This window comes from Macaca thibetana, chromosome 17 (assembly GCF_024542745.1).
Source record: "Macaca thibetana thibetana isolate TM-01 chromosome 17, ASM2454274v1, whole genome shotgun sequence".
NCBI classification, from domain to species: Eukaryota; Metazoa; Chordata; class Mammalia; order Primates; family Cercopithecidae; genus Macaca; species Macaca thibetana.
In genome coordinates this window covers 82160541-82175086 of record NC_065594.1, presented here as the reverse complement: position 1 = coordinate 82175086, position 14546 = coordinate 82160541, and the positions used below count along the sequence as shown (strand labels likewise).

General features: G+C 42.5%; 2 protein-coding genes across 2 annotated transcripts in view; one reads left to right on the top strand and one right to left on the bottom strand.

Moving 5' to 3' along the window:
- Nucleotides 1-633: 633 nt before the first annotated feature.
- The window catches only part of FGF14 (fibroblast growth factor 14), a 678189-nt gene continuing 664276 nt past the window's right edge, over nt 634-14546 (top strand). Inside the window, exon 1 of the mRNA XM_050766682.1 lies at nt 634-1647. Coding sequence (XP_050622639.1) covers nt 1440-1647 — 208 coding nt within the window. The 5' untranslated portion in view covers nt 634-1439. The remainder of the gene's footprint in view (nt 1648-14546) is intronic.
- On the bottom strand, nt 7382-9086 carry LOC126940650 (uncharacterized). Its single transcript, XM_050766695.1, has one exon. The coding sequence runs from the start codon at nt 8555-8557 to the stop codon at nt 8159-8161; it is 399 nt and encodes a 132-aa protein (XP_050622652.1). The 5' UTR covers nt 8558-9086; the 3' UTR covers nt 7382-8158.

Genomic DNA, 14546 nt, shown 5'->3' with positions numbered 1-14546 from the left:
TATAAAAGGCATACATTTTCTCATGTATATATGACCCTCCCCACAAAAGTACAGTTTGCCACCTAGATTTTAGTGGTTGTCCTTTTAAGAGGCTGTTTCTGGTAATATCTGTTATATATCTAGTTTATATTTTTCAAACAGCCCCTTAAGTAGGAGTCCAATAATAAGAATTAAAGGAACTTGAGTTTTCCTTAATGTTTTAGATGCATTCTATGCTGCTTTTGAAAATGTGAAGGTGGAACTAATTTTGGCTGGGTGGAGAAGTATTAAACCCCTGTTTCTCTTTATTTCCCTCCCTCCTCACCTCCAACCTCCCAACATGCATTTTCTAAGGTTTACTCATTGTAATTTTTAATTTTTACTTTTCAAAATTCACTTTTAACACAAGGCTGTTAGATTGGCTCCAAGAGCAAACAGCAGGCCGACTGGTGCTTGCCGGAGGAGGGAGAGGGTCGCGCATTGGGTCTGGGTTTGGGGCTGGGGCTGGGGCTGGGGCTGGAGCTGGCGTGTGGGGAGACTTCAGGAGGGGCCCTAGCAGAGAGACTGCAGTGACACTGCCCTCCCTGGGCTGGTTGAAGCATCTCACTGGTGACGGGTCTGAAAGCACGTGGCTACGTCATGGAAAGCCAGTCTTTTCAATGCAAACTTCAACTCCTCCTCCTCCTCCCTCTAATGCCTGTAACTCACATCCGAGGCTGGGCGAGGAATCCGGAGGGGAGATTTTCCTCATGCTCACGGTTGTTGGAAACTGGAAGAGTGAGAGGAAGGAGGAAGGGGATTTGTGGCGCTCTCTACCTACTACAAGACTGACAAGGGGAGGGGGCACCTAAATTTGCATCTTTTCTTCATGGTGATTGAGAACTGCAGGTTCAAACCGATCCCACTGAGCACTGGCGATTGATTATAAAAAAAAATCGACACTGGGAGAAGGGAGGCTCTGTCTTCGGCTGTCAGACTCAATCTCGGAGGTGGTATTGGTGTGTGAGTGTGTGTGGTGGTTTTTTTTTTTTTTTTTTTTTTTTTTTTTTTTTTTTTCTTTCTTTCTTTCCTGTTTTTTTTTTTTTTTTTTCCTTCTCTCCTAGGGGCTACACAATGGCAGTCTTCTCTCAGTAAGATGAATCCTGCTTTGCCTTCTGCAGATCCACCCATCCTCATAGCGATCAAGTAAAAAGGCTATGGTTTTCTCTTTGGGGATCTTTTGTGCATTACTGTTCTCCCTGATTAGTTTTGATCTCAGTTGGGATCTCTTTGCTTTTTTGTTTGGTTTCATGCTGAAAAAGGATTTTTTCTCCGACCCTTTGGTAATAATCCGGTGGTGATCGAGGGGGGATAAATCATTCACCCTGGCCGAAAAAAAACAATCACTGAGAAGTCTCAAAGAAATATACCACGTGAGGGGAAAAAACTGGGAGAAGATCCGGAATATTATCGTTTTTCCTATGGTAAAACCGGTGCCCCTCTTCAGGAGAACTGATTTCAAATTATTATTATGCAACCACAAGGATCTCTTCTTTCTCAGGGTGTCTAAGCTGCTGGATTGCTTTTCGCCCAAATCAATGTGGTTTCTTTGGAACATTTTCAGCAAAGGAACGCATATGCTGCAGTGTCTTTGTGGCAAGAGTCTTAAGAAAAACAAGAACCCAACTGGTAAGCAAAACATGCATCATGTTATGTTTTTCCTCATAATAACCTGTCTGTTGCTCATCGAGCTAGATCTGCAGTTCTGCTATGCAGGAAGGCAGGGGAAACAACAAGGAACCAGGACAGTGTTGCATATAGAGGTGTTGCATGAATAAACAAGTAACAGCTGGATCGGCGTCTACGAACCCCAAAACCATTATCGGCGTCTCTTGGCTGTGACACAATCCATCACTAGGAGGGAGGAGGAAACTTTTTTTTTTTTTAAATGTATTTGGTTGCCTATGTTTGGTGGAATAGTGAAGGGCTCTGGCTTAAGGTTGTACCCCAGGCAGCTGAAGCTTCGGTAGTTGCCAGGAAAAAGAACCCCAAGCTCCCCTGACTTCTGCAGCAGGTTCGGGGGACGTAGCTGGGTTCCGAGAACCTGCTCTAGACTTTCTGATTAGCTTGCACAATATTCGCCACCACGATCACCTTTACCAAAGTACAAGAGGCCCCCTCCCTCGCGGCCCCGCTCCTCCGTCAGCCCCCGCGCCCTCCCCCGTCCAGCTCCGGGCGCCCCAGTATTAACTCATTCCCCCTGTCTGCCTCTGACACATCCTGCCACTGGGAATACTTGACCAAGGCTTGCGCCTGGAGGGAACTCCAGGCTGAGAAGACAAGCCCAGCCCCTCTAATATTTGTAATTTAATTCCCCCCCTTCAGAAAGCAGTGTCAAAGCCCTGTGTCGGGATCCCACGGGGCAGGGGGTAGGGATGAGCCAGGCCGTGGGTTCCTGCTTTTAAGCCTACTGGTGATCATGCGCCCCGATTCCAACGGGCTCCAACAGGGGAACTTGCAGTACATTACATAAGAAATGCAAATGCATCTGATTTGGGGAGTCGGATCCCAGGGGTTCCCGTCCCCGCATCTCAGTCTGAGGCGATTGGGGGCGGCCGCGGAGCTGTGGGCGAACAACCCAGGGGAGGCCGGCCGGAGGGCTGCATGGTGGTGGTGGCGGCGCTGGCGAGGAGGCTGGGCGCAGCCTTTCCGGGAACCGCTCACGCTCGCAGCCGGGAGTGTGTGGTGTCCCCTGGCTCCATTCAGGGTGGGGAGGGACCTGGGACCGGCTGTTTGTGTCTGGGGTTGTGTTTGAAGCGGGGAGCAGGGAGATCGCCCGTCCCGCAGTGGCGGCCCGGGCTCTGGAAGCTCCTGACACTGGCACTGCGGTGCAGTAGATCATGGCTCTTCACGGCCTCCCTGACACCCTGGGCTCTGCTGGGGCCGCACTGGCACCCAGAGCCCCGGCGACTGGGGCAGCAAGTGGCTGGTGCCCTCCAGTCTCCGAACCTTGCCAATGCAATGTAGCTGGGGTGGCGCGCTCCGAGGGGGCTGCCGCCTGCGGGTGCAGCGGGAGGCGGAGGAGGAGGAGGTGTGGGTGGGCGGGGACGGAGGCGGTGGGTGTGGAGGCTGAGACAGCTTGCGGCCACCATTCCTGCAGCAAAGGAGAAACTGCGAGTTGTTACACAGTTCAAAAGGGCAGAGGCTTCTGTGCTGGGGTCGAGAAGGTTGCCCCCACTTGGTACTTTGGGGTGGCAATTGAGGCTCTGGTAGTAGCCTCTGGATGCTCCTTGGACTTGGTGCTGCAGTGGGCTCTGGGCTCTGCCCTGAGTTCTCCTCCCTGTGTTCTAGTTCTTACACCCTTTCTATTCACCCCCTCTGTTTCCTCCTCCTCCGTCCTTTTACCCTTCTTTCTTCTCAACTCCTCAGCTTTTAGCAACTCTGAAACGACACACCAACCTGAGAATTGCCCAAGGAGAAAACAGTGTTGTCACCTTTCCACCCGTATGTCTAATTCAGCTATGAAGTGTACCCCAAGATGTACTCCAAACCCCCCACATCAAACCTAAAACTTGCTGATGCTTGGTTCATACAAAACCAACTTACGACTGCAACACTATCTCACAGTCTAATATGAAGACCCTTTTTACAAGACTTCTCAAAGTGAGACAGACCAAGGGCTGCAGTGGGAAGGGGAGGGGTGTGACTGCTTTACACGGTAAAAAACAGTGGTCTTTTGAATCCTTCTTGTGTCCTTCTGTGAAAAGATTTAACTCTCTTCTGAGAAAGGAATACTGTAAAAACATTTTTTATTTAGATGTGACCATTTGTCTTAGGGACCTTGAAGTTAGTCCTTCCATAGAACTGGAGAGTGGGAAATAATTTAGCACAGAACAGTAAGTTTCTTTGTAGGCTTTTATAATTTTTTTTTGTATACAATTTTACCAGAAACACTAAATTTCTCCCTATACACAATTCACAATCTTTTTATTACACGTCCTCCATCCCACCCACTTTCATCTCTCTGGAATAGTTTTTTCCCCCCTTCCAAGGCATTTTTGGAAACTGTCGAACAAATGACTATTTTTAGAGCAATGTATTTTGCACCTTATGAATGCTAAAGTATTTTGGTATGAATTGATGGGTTAACACAAAGTGTATCTAAGAACATTACCAACTATTCTAACGGATAATTTAGTCTTAGATATCCAGGGATATGAGTTCCAACCTGGGAGTTAGAGCATTTAGTATATATATATAATATATATATAAAATATATATATTTAAATGGGACATTAATGTGCCACATTATTTATCTTACCTTCTAAAAGTTTTAGTCTGTTAAGCTTGAATCAAACCCATGCCAAGCCATTCCCTTTCAGTATTGTACTTGGTGAGTTCCATTCTCCTGCTATTAACATGAAGCCTAAAATCTTTTGCAGGTTTTTGATCCCAAAATAGCAGTAGAACTAAAAAGTTAATTGGGTAATTAAAATGAAACAAACACTAAAATTCTTGTAACTGTTACAGCCAAAAGGAACAGATTGACTACTACCTATTATGTTATGTTAAATTTAAAAAGAGTACAATTAACTGGTTTCAAACTAAGAAACTTGGGAGAATACTGCCAAATACCAGTGAATTTGGTATAAAGCACCTATTATTATTTCAGAGATAAATATTAGGTTAATTTTGCTTCCTACGTCTTTGGAAGTTATGAAATAATTTACTGATTATTTCCAATTCTTTACACTGTCAACAAGTGTAGGTAGTTCGGTCAAGGGTTCGTGGAATTTCAGAGCACTGCTATATAATCGAGTTGGTGTGAAAATAAGCAGATAATAGAGTTACGAATTTAAGGACAAAGTTATTCATCTACCCAAAAGTTATTGATTAGCTCATTATTAATACTTAAATAAGAGGCATTCATTGAATAGTGTTTTGGGCTTATTTTATGTAAAATTTAACTGGAAGAGAACATGAAAAATGTGTTTGCACAATACATGCTTTTTAAAATAAATTCCAATAGCTTAAAAGTCCTGGATATAAAGTAAATTTGCTATCTTCATAAAAACACCCAGTCTAACAACTATTGTCATAGAACACACACACACATACACACACACACACACACACGCACACACACTTAAATGTCCTACTTTCTTAGCGGAGCAACAGCTATGCATTTAGAATAAATGTTACCTGCTTCAGCTTTCACTGTATGAGTCATGCAAGGTGACTGTATTTTAGTCAAATCATTAAATAGGGAATACTAAGTCCAATGCATTTATTTTGCCTGAAGGAGGCTTCATAGCTTTCTTTAAACCAGTATCATAGTTTGGATTGACCAATGTATATAATAGGCCCATTCTGGAAATAATCTAGGTCACTGCACTTTAAGCTAAGGGTACTAAGGAAAGAAGTGTGGTTGAAAAAAGAAAATCCACAATAAAGATAAATACTAAGGTCATGTCATTGCTGTCTCTTCAGACACATAAATGTAAAACAAGCAAAGGAAGCCACAGACCCTCACATAGATACAGCCACTCAACCATACACAGGATACACCCAAACTTCCACGGCTTGGTAGGATTTTGGAAAACACAGATTTTAAGATAAGTCATAATCTAAGAGGATTTTATTGAGTACAAATGTCAGTGCCAAGTGTTAGTACGAAGCAGATGCCCTAGACCTAGTTCTGCACAGCACACTGAGAACATTCCATCAATTCTCTTTTTCTGAACTCATTCTCCCACTCTGTCATATAACTTCGAGATGGAACACGCAGGGCTTGGTGGGACCAATGATTATGTCCTATTTCCTACTTGTCTGGCTGCCTTTCAGCTCTGCTTTTACCTTTCACTAAGCTGTTTTAGGTGCCAAAACACCTGGTATGCCACTGTTACTCATTTAAATAGACGTTATTTTTAAAAGCTACTTGCTTTACATCTAGGGCTGTCATGGTGTTTGGAAGTGAGAAAATACCAAGAGAGGGAAGAAGAGTGAGCACTTTTTACTCCTCCTCCTTCTCAGCCTACCAACTCATCCTAGGTTCCAGTAGAGCCGGTTGAGCCACAAATGGGCCACAACCTCTGCATGTCTAAACACTGAGTATATTTCAAATGAAAACATCAAATTCAGACTGCATGACTGGAACACCAAACAGATGTAAGTTTCTTCTAACACGCTTGGCTTTAGAGTGGGATTCAATGTAGTATGAGTTGGCCTTGGACTCCATCCAGGAAGCTTTAGTTACTGAGGTAACAAAATGGGTTTTGTAGAGCAGTGCCACTCCATGAACCAAAGGATGGCATTTTAGGTAGGCTCCCGAGTACTGCCTTGTTGGGAGAGTATATTTTTCTTTTTTGAAATGCATATCCCAGTTAATAAGTGTAAAATTCAATGCATGATAATCTAAACTTAGTTTTAACAATGAAGATGACTTTGGCTGTACAACTTGTTCTAATTGTAGACAGCATCCATAACTGAGAAAATTTGTTCAAATGATGCATTGCTTTCTGAAGGTGCTAAAGCTAATTCTATACTATACTTCACATTTCCTACAATGAACCATTCCTTTAAAATGTTCGAACCCAGTCTTCCATGTTTTAGCAACACAAACATTGGAGACTTTTGTGAAGTGTTTTTATACATATGGTAACAAGGACAACAACCAATGTTTTCACTCCTTTGCACATTTTGGCATCATACCTCACTCAAATTGACTCATATGCTTTCTATAAATACCATGTAGATGTCTCAAAATGGAAGCATTTATTCAAAATAGTTTCTTTTGCCTTAAGGGGAAACAGTTGGGATATTTGAACAGTCTAACAGGAGCTCTTCTATTCAGTGTTAAGTCATTGCACTGTGCCTATATTTTTAATAAAATCTTTGAGCCCAACTCGGTATTACCTCCAGGAGGGACTGTGGGACAGGGAAACAGCTATTTACATGTCCGCCTGCTCAGTGCCACAGTCTGTGTGGTCTTCCTTAGGACTTGTGTACCAGGTACAAGGTTTAGTTATGTGTTGAACCTGGGTACTGAAGGGCATGGAGTTTTCTGAGGGAGACTTATTAGTTCCCCGGATACCTCTAGAGATGCAAGAGCTCTTTCGTATCAGGACCGGCTATGTCCTGATGCTTTCCCTGTGTAGTTCTCTAGTTGCCACTATTTGTTTTTTTACTTTGGTCAGAATGTAAAAGGTAAGATGATGAAGGGAAGGGAACAAAAGGAGAGATTCTTAGGGACTTCCTAAACGTGAAGGCAAAAAGGAGGAATGTCGCAGACATGTTTTATAGGGAAGAGTGAAGTTCTTGTTTGATTCATCTGGTAACATCATATAAGAAAGTCACTCAACAACTGCTGGGCACCACTGCCTTTGTCATTGCCTCTTGACAAAAATTCTGTTCATGACACATGGTAGGCTTTCAATACACTTTAATAAAACTAATAGTGAAAAGCAGGTATCTCTAGGATAGTGAACTATGGGACTACAACAGGCAGGACTATACATTTTACTTGGTTAAATTCGCTTTGTTTACTCCTTCCTCAAAGGGCCAAAAATTTGGCTACTAAATAAAGAAAAAAGCTGTTAGTGGCTCTTTATCTGCCACGATAGGGTGCTCTGAAATCCGGTCCTGCAGACGTTCCCTTGGCCCACATTTTATAGCTTCCTTCTCAGTCTCAAGGCCTGTAGTCTACTGTTCACACTCGAGCCTCTCGTAAAATACACAAGCTCAAAAGCTCATGGCGTTCTCCCCATCTGGCATTCTTGGCCTTAAAATAGCAAATGTTAGGGCACCATTAGGTTCATAGTTGCCAGACCCTTCATTTTCTTTTTTAATCTTTAATTTTCTTCTTAACCAGGAAGACATTCTGCAAAGAATAAACTGTTCCTCTTTTGAGAGCTCCTTTCTCTGAAGATGGTAACTGGAACTCTCATTTGTAAAGAACCTCGAGTTACAGTTGCTTTGGAAGGAGTTTCTCGCTTAGTATTTTGTTCTTTCGCAGTTTGAAAAGCAGTCATCTTCCAACTTCGCAGCTCTCTGCACTCGCGCCCACCACCCTGTATTTGGCCTCCTCCTTTTTGGAGCCACTTTAAAAGGTGCAGGGTGCTGGGCCGCTGTGGCCTCGGGCTGAGAGGCGGGGAGTTGGTGTCAGGGACCAGAAAGTTTGGCAGAAGCCACGGCTATGGGCTCAGGCCCCGGGCTTCCAGAGAAGCGTGTCATTATTTGTTTTCTGCAAAGCCTCGAGTGGGCCCACGCTGCAGCTCTGTCTCCAGGCGTGGAGCCCCTCGGTAATCTGAAGCTGAAGCTGGGTTCCGAGTCTGGATTGCTTCGGTTCTGAAGAGTGGGGAGCCCAACGGGCCAGGCACGGGCTTCCTCCTGGCTTTACCTGTTGGCCCACAGTCCTCGCTCCTGCTGCCGCTGCCCTCTGCTCACGGGGACCGCCCCTCACTGCACTCCCAGCCTCGGCTCGCAGGGGGCTCCGCAACGCAATGCGGCGGAAGCGGCCCGTTGGAGCCGCCGTAGCGCGGGAAGTTTCCGTTGCCACGGAGATGACCTCTGACCCTAGGGCGTCTCTGGGACCCGGCATCCGGTGCTGTTGTTGCTATGGAAACCATGGCTGCCGGAAGCCGACCCGCAGGTGCAACTTGGCGCGCGGGTCGGGGCTAGGGCTCACGGTCGGGTCGAGATGGTAGCTCTTCCATGGTGGCCGGGGACCGGGCAGTGAGCGGCCAGCTCTGTCGCCCGCGGGGCGCGCGTTTGCCTGTCACTCCCCAGGCGTTGACGCGAGGGCACTCCGTGTGCACTGCTGGACCTGAGGGATGGGAAAGCCACAGGTGGCTGCCTCGGCCCGCCCGGTCTCGCCTTGAGCTAGCGACCGCTATCTCTGGACTCGAGACCGATCTGTAGGAAAGGGAAAGGAGCTGGCGTTGCTGGTGATGCTGCCCAAGCTCAGGACTGGGAGAGAACGAGCCGAATTCTGGTCTCAGCTTCCCCGCTAGGTACTGGGAGACCCTGGGCAGGTCCTGAAGTTTTCTGGGCTTCAGTCTCCTCGGCTACTATAAGACGGATATTGATTAGAATAATCCCAGATCAGCCCCAGCTGTAATATTCTAGGTTCCTATGACGTTCACACCCAGTCCTGATTGTAAGTGAACTTCCCTCACCCCTTCCCTGTATCTCTCCCGGACTATGTTGGCTATATATTTAGATTGTACTCTAAATTCAGAGACTATCAGAGAGAGAGGGTGACCTTAGCGATCACGAACTACCTGTTCCTTTTACAGGTGTGGCAACTCCTTCCCAGTGGAGGAAGCGACTGCTCCAAGAGCCAGTTTTGGAATTGTAGGCACAAACACAGGTAGAAGCTTTGGAGCCTTGGGTGAAGAAACACATATTTTACTGGTGACACTAGGAAGAACTCCTCATGCGCTTCATAGAATTGTGTGGTTGGTGCTGAAATAGATGGCATTCCATTTATCCATTATATTCCCCAGACACCTTTTCCTTAGAGAGTTTTAAGATTTTCGGGGTAGGGGAGTGTGTCTTCACTAGTTTTTCTTTCTCTCATCTCCATGCTATTGGGAAAAATCTCTTAAATCTTTTCTGTAAACCTCATTTGTAAATTAAGAAGTTGAAAAAGATTATTTTCAGAGTTTATTACAACTCTGAAATTTATGAAGTATTTATTTTAGGTCCATATGCTTTTTATCACTTTGTCAGTAACTACAATCTCAAAACAAAACAAAACAAAACAAAACAAAAAAACCCCAACACTTAAAAAGTGCTACTGTATTTGAACTGTTGATGCTGGAGAGAAGGGTGAGGAAGAGTTCTTTCAAGGAATTGGCAGGAAAGACAAAAGACAGGATCAATTATGATGTGGTGAACAGTTCTGTGTAGGTGGACGAAGGTGCTATAGGGCCGAGGAAGAGGGCCATGGAAAGGTTTCTGGAGGGAATAAAACTCAGACTGAGTCATGAAGAATGACTAAGAGTTAGCCACGTGGGAAAGGCACTGGTTAGGCTGTCAAGGAAGAGAAAAAAGCATACTTTAAGCTTTGGGGGCGTCGAAGATTGTGGTGGAGACCGAGAATATCAAGTACAACTGAGAAATAGAGGGTGTTTGCAGGGAGTGGCGGGTAGTGAGTGGGGTTGCAAGGTAGTGAGGCACTGATCGTGAGCTCTTCCGTGACATGATCGGATCTACCCTTTAGACAACCATTATGACCACAGCGTGGAAAACAGCTCTGGGTTGGGCAAGGTTGAAGGTGGAAAGACCAGGGAGGAAGAGCAGTGAACAGTGGTGAGAGGTCCAGAATAAGGCAGTGACAGGCACTAGAGAGGAAGTGAAGTCCATCCGTCTTAGTGGCCAGTTTGAATTTTGGAAGGAAGTTGAAGGAGGAGTCTGGAATTTTCTGATTACAGGTTTTTGATTTGGACAGTTCTGTTGAGCTAGTCTTCTGGCCGGTTGCCAACAGAACACTTCCATCTCCTTGAGACATGGTTGGCTGTCTTCTGACTGTTTATGCTGAGGGGCCGAGGTATCTTTTAACAGCAAGTAGGAGACTTAGATAAACTTCTCTTTGTAGATTAAAATTTAAATGGACAGTTCTGGGAGAGTTGCTGTGGGATAAAAAGTTCATTTTGATTTCAAACCCGAAAATCCTTAGGACTGGGAAAAAATGTTTCACAATAAAGATAAGCCAAAATGATTTTTAAAAAATGATTATATACAATTCTTTGTCAATAACAGATGTTTTTATGGACACAATACTTTGTTTAGTTTGAGGAGTCAAGTAGTGCAATTAAAAGCCAAGTTTTCAGGTTAACTATTCAGGTCTGGCAAGAAAAGAGAAGGAAGTGTGCACTTTATTGAATTTACATATGTAAATGTGCGCACCTGCTTTTTTAGATAGGAATGAATGTAGTTGCACTTAAAGTGCCTTTTTTTTTCCTTCTGTAACATTTTGTTGTCTGCACAATTATAGTGGATCACTAAAGTGTGTGGTAACCTTATCTGTAATGCTGCATCTTAAAGGTGTAGCTTGGGAGGGATTGTAATATCTTTTCTTTCCACTTCCTGTGTGGAGCACATGGTATAACATTGTACTTTAAAAAATAAGAAATGTGAACATAAGAAGGCTTAACTACTAAAAGAAAAATAGTATCTTATAATTGTAGTCCTTTTTGTTTCAACAGCCACTTATTTGTAGTCTGAAACTCATCTTCTTTAGTGGTATTACTGCTGTATACCAGGTGTTGTAACTTTTAAGCAGAGAAAGGACCCTGTCTGCTAGGAGACCTAAGTCAGTTTTCTATGTAAACACTTCGTTGTAACCATCATTTGGCCTTAGCATTTTATCGTTGGGACGCATTGAAAGCAGTAACACAATATGCTCTTTCCTCCTTCATTGCTAAATGACTTGATTTGTTTACTGAGAATTGATGTTTTCCATTAACTTGATTATTTGTTCTTGTACCTTTAAAAATTTTTTCAACTGACATAACAATGAACATACCTCACATCTCAGACAAATAATAATGACTGTTAAATATTGGACATACTTCTAATGAGATCAATACTAAATGTTAGAGATATTTTAATGATGTAGTTAAGAAATTTGATACAGGATAAAAATTTTACATCATTATTGCTTAGTATTATCTCTTTTTTAGTTTCCTTTTAAAATGTTGGGAATAATTTTAAAGAGCACAATGCTGAGGCCATTCTGGCACATGTGTGGCAGACGTGCCTCTGTATGGGGGATACTAACCCAGACCCCTTGCCCTTTGTTGTAGCAAAGTGCTTTTCCAGCACTGATATTTCTTCCCTTTGTCTCCTTCTCCCTGTATTTGTACTATCCGATTCTAGATTTTGTCCTTTTACATATTTTTTAGTAATGTTTTTCAAAACTTTTGTCATCAACTTACTCTTCAGGCAAGATCAGGATTAGTATTCAGTTGGATTTACGTTCATTACATTAGGAAAATAGACCCAAAATAATAAAATGGTTGTCGGAGAGTAAATGAGAAACATCTGTCTGAACTTGAAACGTTTACCCAAAGTGATGTTTATTTGACTTAAATTTTTTCTTTCTGTACTTCAAATTAACATGTACAAGAACCGTGATGTGGCTGTATTGCATTATTTGATTATATAATTAAATGACTTTTAGGGCATTATAAATATCCCACCTAGTTTTCCCATTAATGAATATATATTATACTTACTAGATTTTAAAAATTATGTTACTCTTTTGCTTTAACAGAAATGTCCTGGATTATTTTGAATCCTGTATTATTATTAGTTGATAACAACTAATATTTAGAGAATGCTTTTATATACTAGGCACTCTACCTATGCTATCTAATTTCATCTTTAAAATCACAGATAGGAAATTCTTTTATACTTCTGTTAAAAATCGTGAAGCCCAAGCGTGAAAAGATTAAGGAAGTTGATGGAGAGTACCTAGTTAGTAACTGAAAGATCTGAGTATAAAACCAAGTAATCTGACTCCAGAATACATACTCTTAAATCCCTGAATTGCAGCTACCACTCTAGAAAGGATGTTGAACAGAATGCTTGTGAAAGTGATCAGTATTTCTCCTAATGTTTTTGTGAATTATTCTGTCCTGAAACTAAAAGAGACTGTGATCTATTCACTGTTTAGCTACCTAGAATTTTTAATGCTTTCTTATTGAGATATAATTTATATACATTAAAATGCACAGTATTTATGACTTGATGTATTCTAACAGTTGTGTGCATCATTGTAACCACTACCCTAGTCAAGATATGGAATATTCCTATCACCTCCCCCAAATTTTTTCTTATTTCCGTTCAGTTCCTACCCATCTCCCCTCTGAGAAGCAACCACCATTCTGATTTGTCTCCACTTAGTTTGGGTTATATTTGTTATGCAAATATACCTATAGTAGAATTTTATATCATTAAATCATGAAGTCTTCACACTTTTGAGTTTGTCTTTTTCACTCAACATATTGTTTTGGGGATATGACATTGCTTGTTAGACATGGAGAATTCAACGTGGTAGCTTCTATTTTATTTTGTGAACTGGAAACTCCTAACATCTAAAAATTTCAGGAACTACCAAGGGTCTCACAGTTTACCCAGTTTGCTAGTCTGCTGCAGTTACATGATGCTGGCAGAAGACAGCGGACTCCTGGGTCAGAGACAGGGGATTTTTTACTCAGAGCATAGCAGACAGCATGAGCTTCATGTGTTTGTGAGTTCCCCATACGTCCCCAAATCCTTTCAGGGGCAATGCTGAGTGTCCCAGATGGATGCTTGCTCACAGCGGATTTGTGTCATCGCTCAGTGGTCTGATATGTGGCCATATCAGGAAATTCTCAATCTTTTAAGGGGCTTCTGGCAAAGCTGCCTAATCTTTCTCTGCAGGGAGGTGTTATCTTATTATCCTGGTCAGGAAACAAATCTGTCCTTAACCTGGAGGGAGGCACCATCTCTAGATGACAAGGTGGTTTGTTATGCAAAGATTTTTGCAAAGACAGTCTGGTACAAAAGCTCTTAGAAGACATGCAGAAATGCCATTAGAAAATTCTCATTTAAATCTATTTCTGCAAGGCAACTCTTTCTTTCTTTTCTATTTCTCTTTGTACTGCCATGATTACTGCTCTATTGATGTATTACTCTTTAGAAAAATAACTGTTATTTGGAAATTATCTTAAAATCGATCATGAAGTTTTGAGAAGATAGTATACAATCCTATATGATAAACATCTGCATTTATTAAGTCATTAATATGTGATATGTGTTAATATTATATGTTAGTTACTGGGGGAGATTTAAAACATTCTATAATGGTTTGGTCTTTGACCCATAAATAATAAAACTACATGTATGGAGAATACTAGATATGAGAGAGAATTCTGCTAGAAGACTCATCTAGGATGAAAGGGGAAGAAGGAGAAGAAGGGGAAGAGGGGGAAATCTTTTAGAGAAGCATGACCTAAGTTGACTCTTGAATGTGTGTTTCCATTGGTAGGAGAGATAAGCATATTCTTGGCAAGAGGAGTAATGTGAATGAAAGTCAAAGGCTCGGCTTATTTATGGATAGAGTGAAAGGTACATGATTGGGGATTTGTGGAAACTTAATGGAATCGTATTTTAGAGGATTAGTGAAATCATATTTTGGAGTCCAAAAGCTTTGTAGAGGAGTTAGCTGGGATGTGGTGAAAATTAGTGAACTAGGGAACTTTTCCAAAAAGAGAAATGACATGATTGAGAATTGCTCAATTATTGGGGTGTGTAACTGATTGTGGGGAGGGGCAGTATGAGGAGGAAGGAGGGATTTTTATATTAAGAAAGCAATAAAATGAAAATGTTTTTCTGGTAGTTCGAAATGGGAAACAGGAGCTTGTATGAAGGGATGGTTCTGGGTATGTAATATAAGCAGGAGAGAAATTGCTCAGTAATTAGGAAGGGATGAATTGAAGGCATATGTTGAGAAATTGTGGGCCAGGAAGGGCATTGCTCTCTTGGAACCTGGAAGGATGGGTGAAACAGAAGGTGTAAATGAGAGACATGGGAGTCAC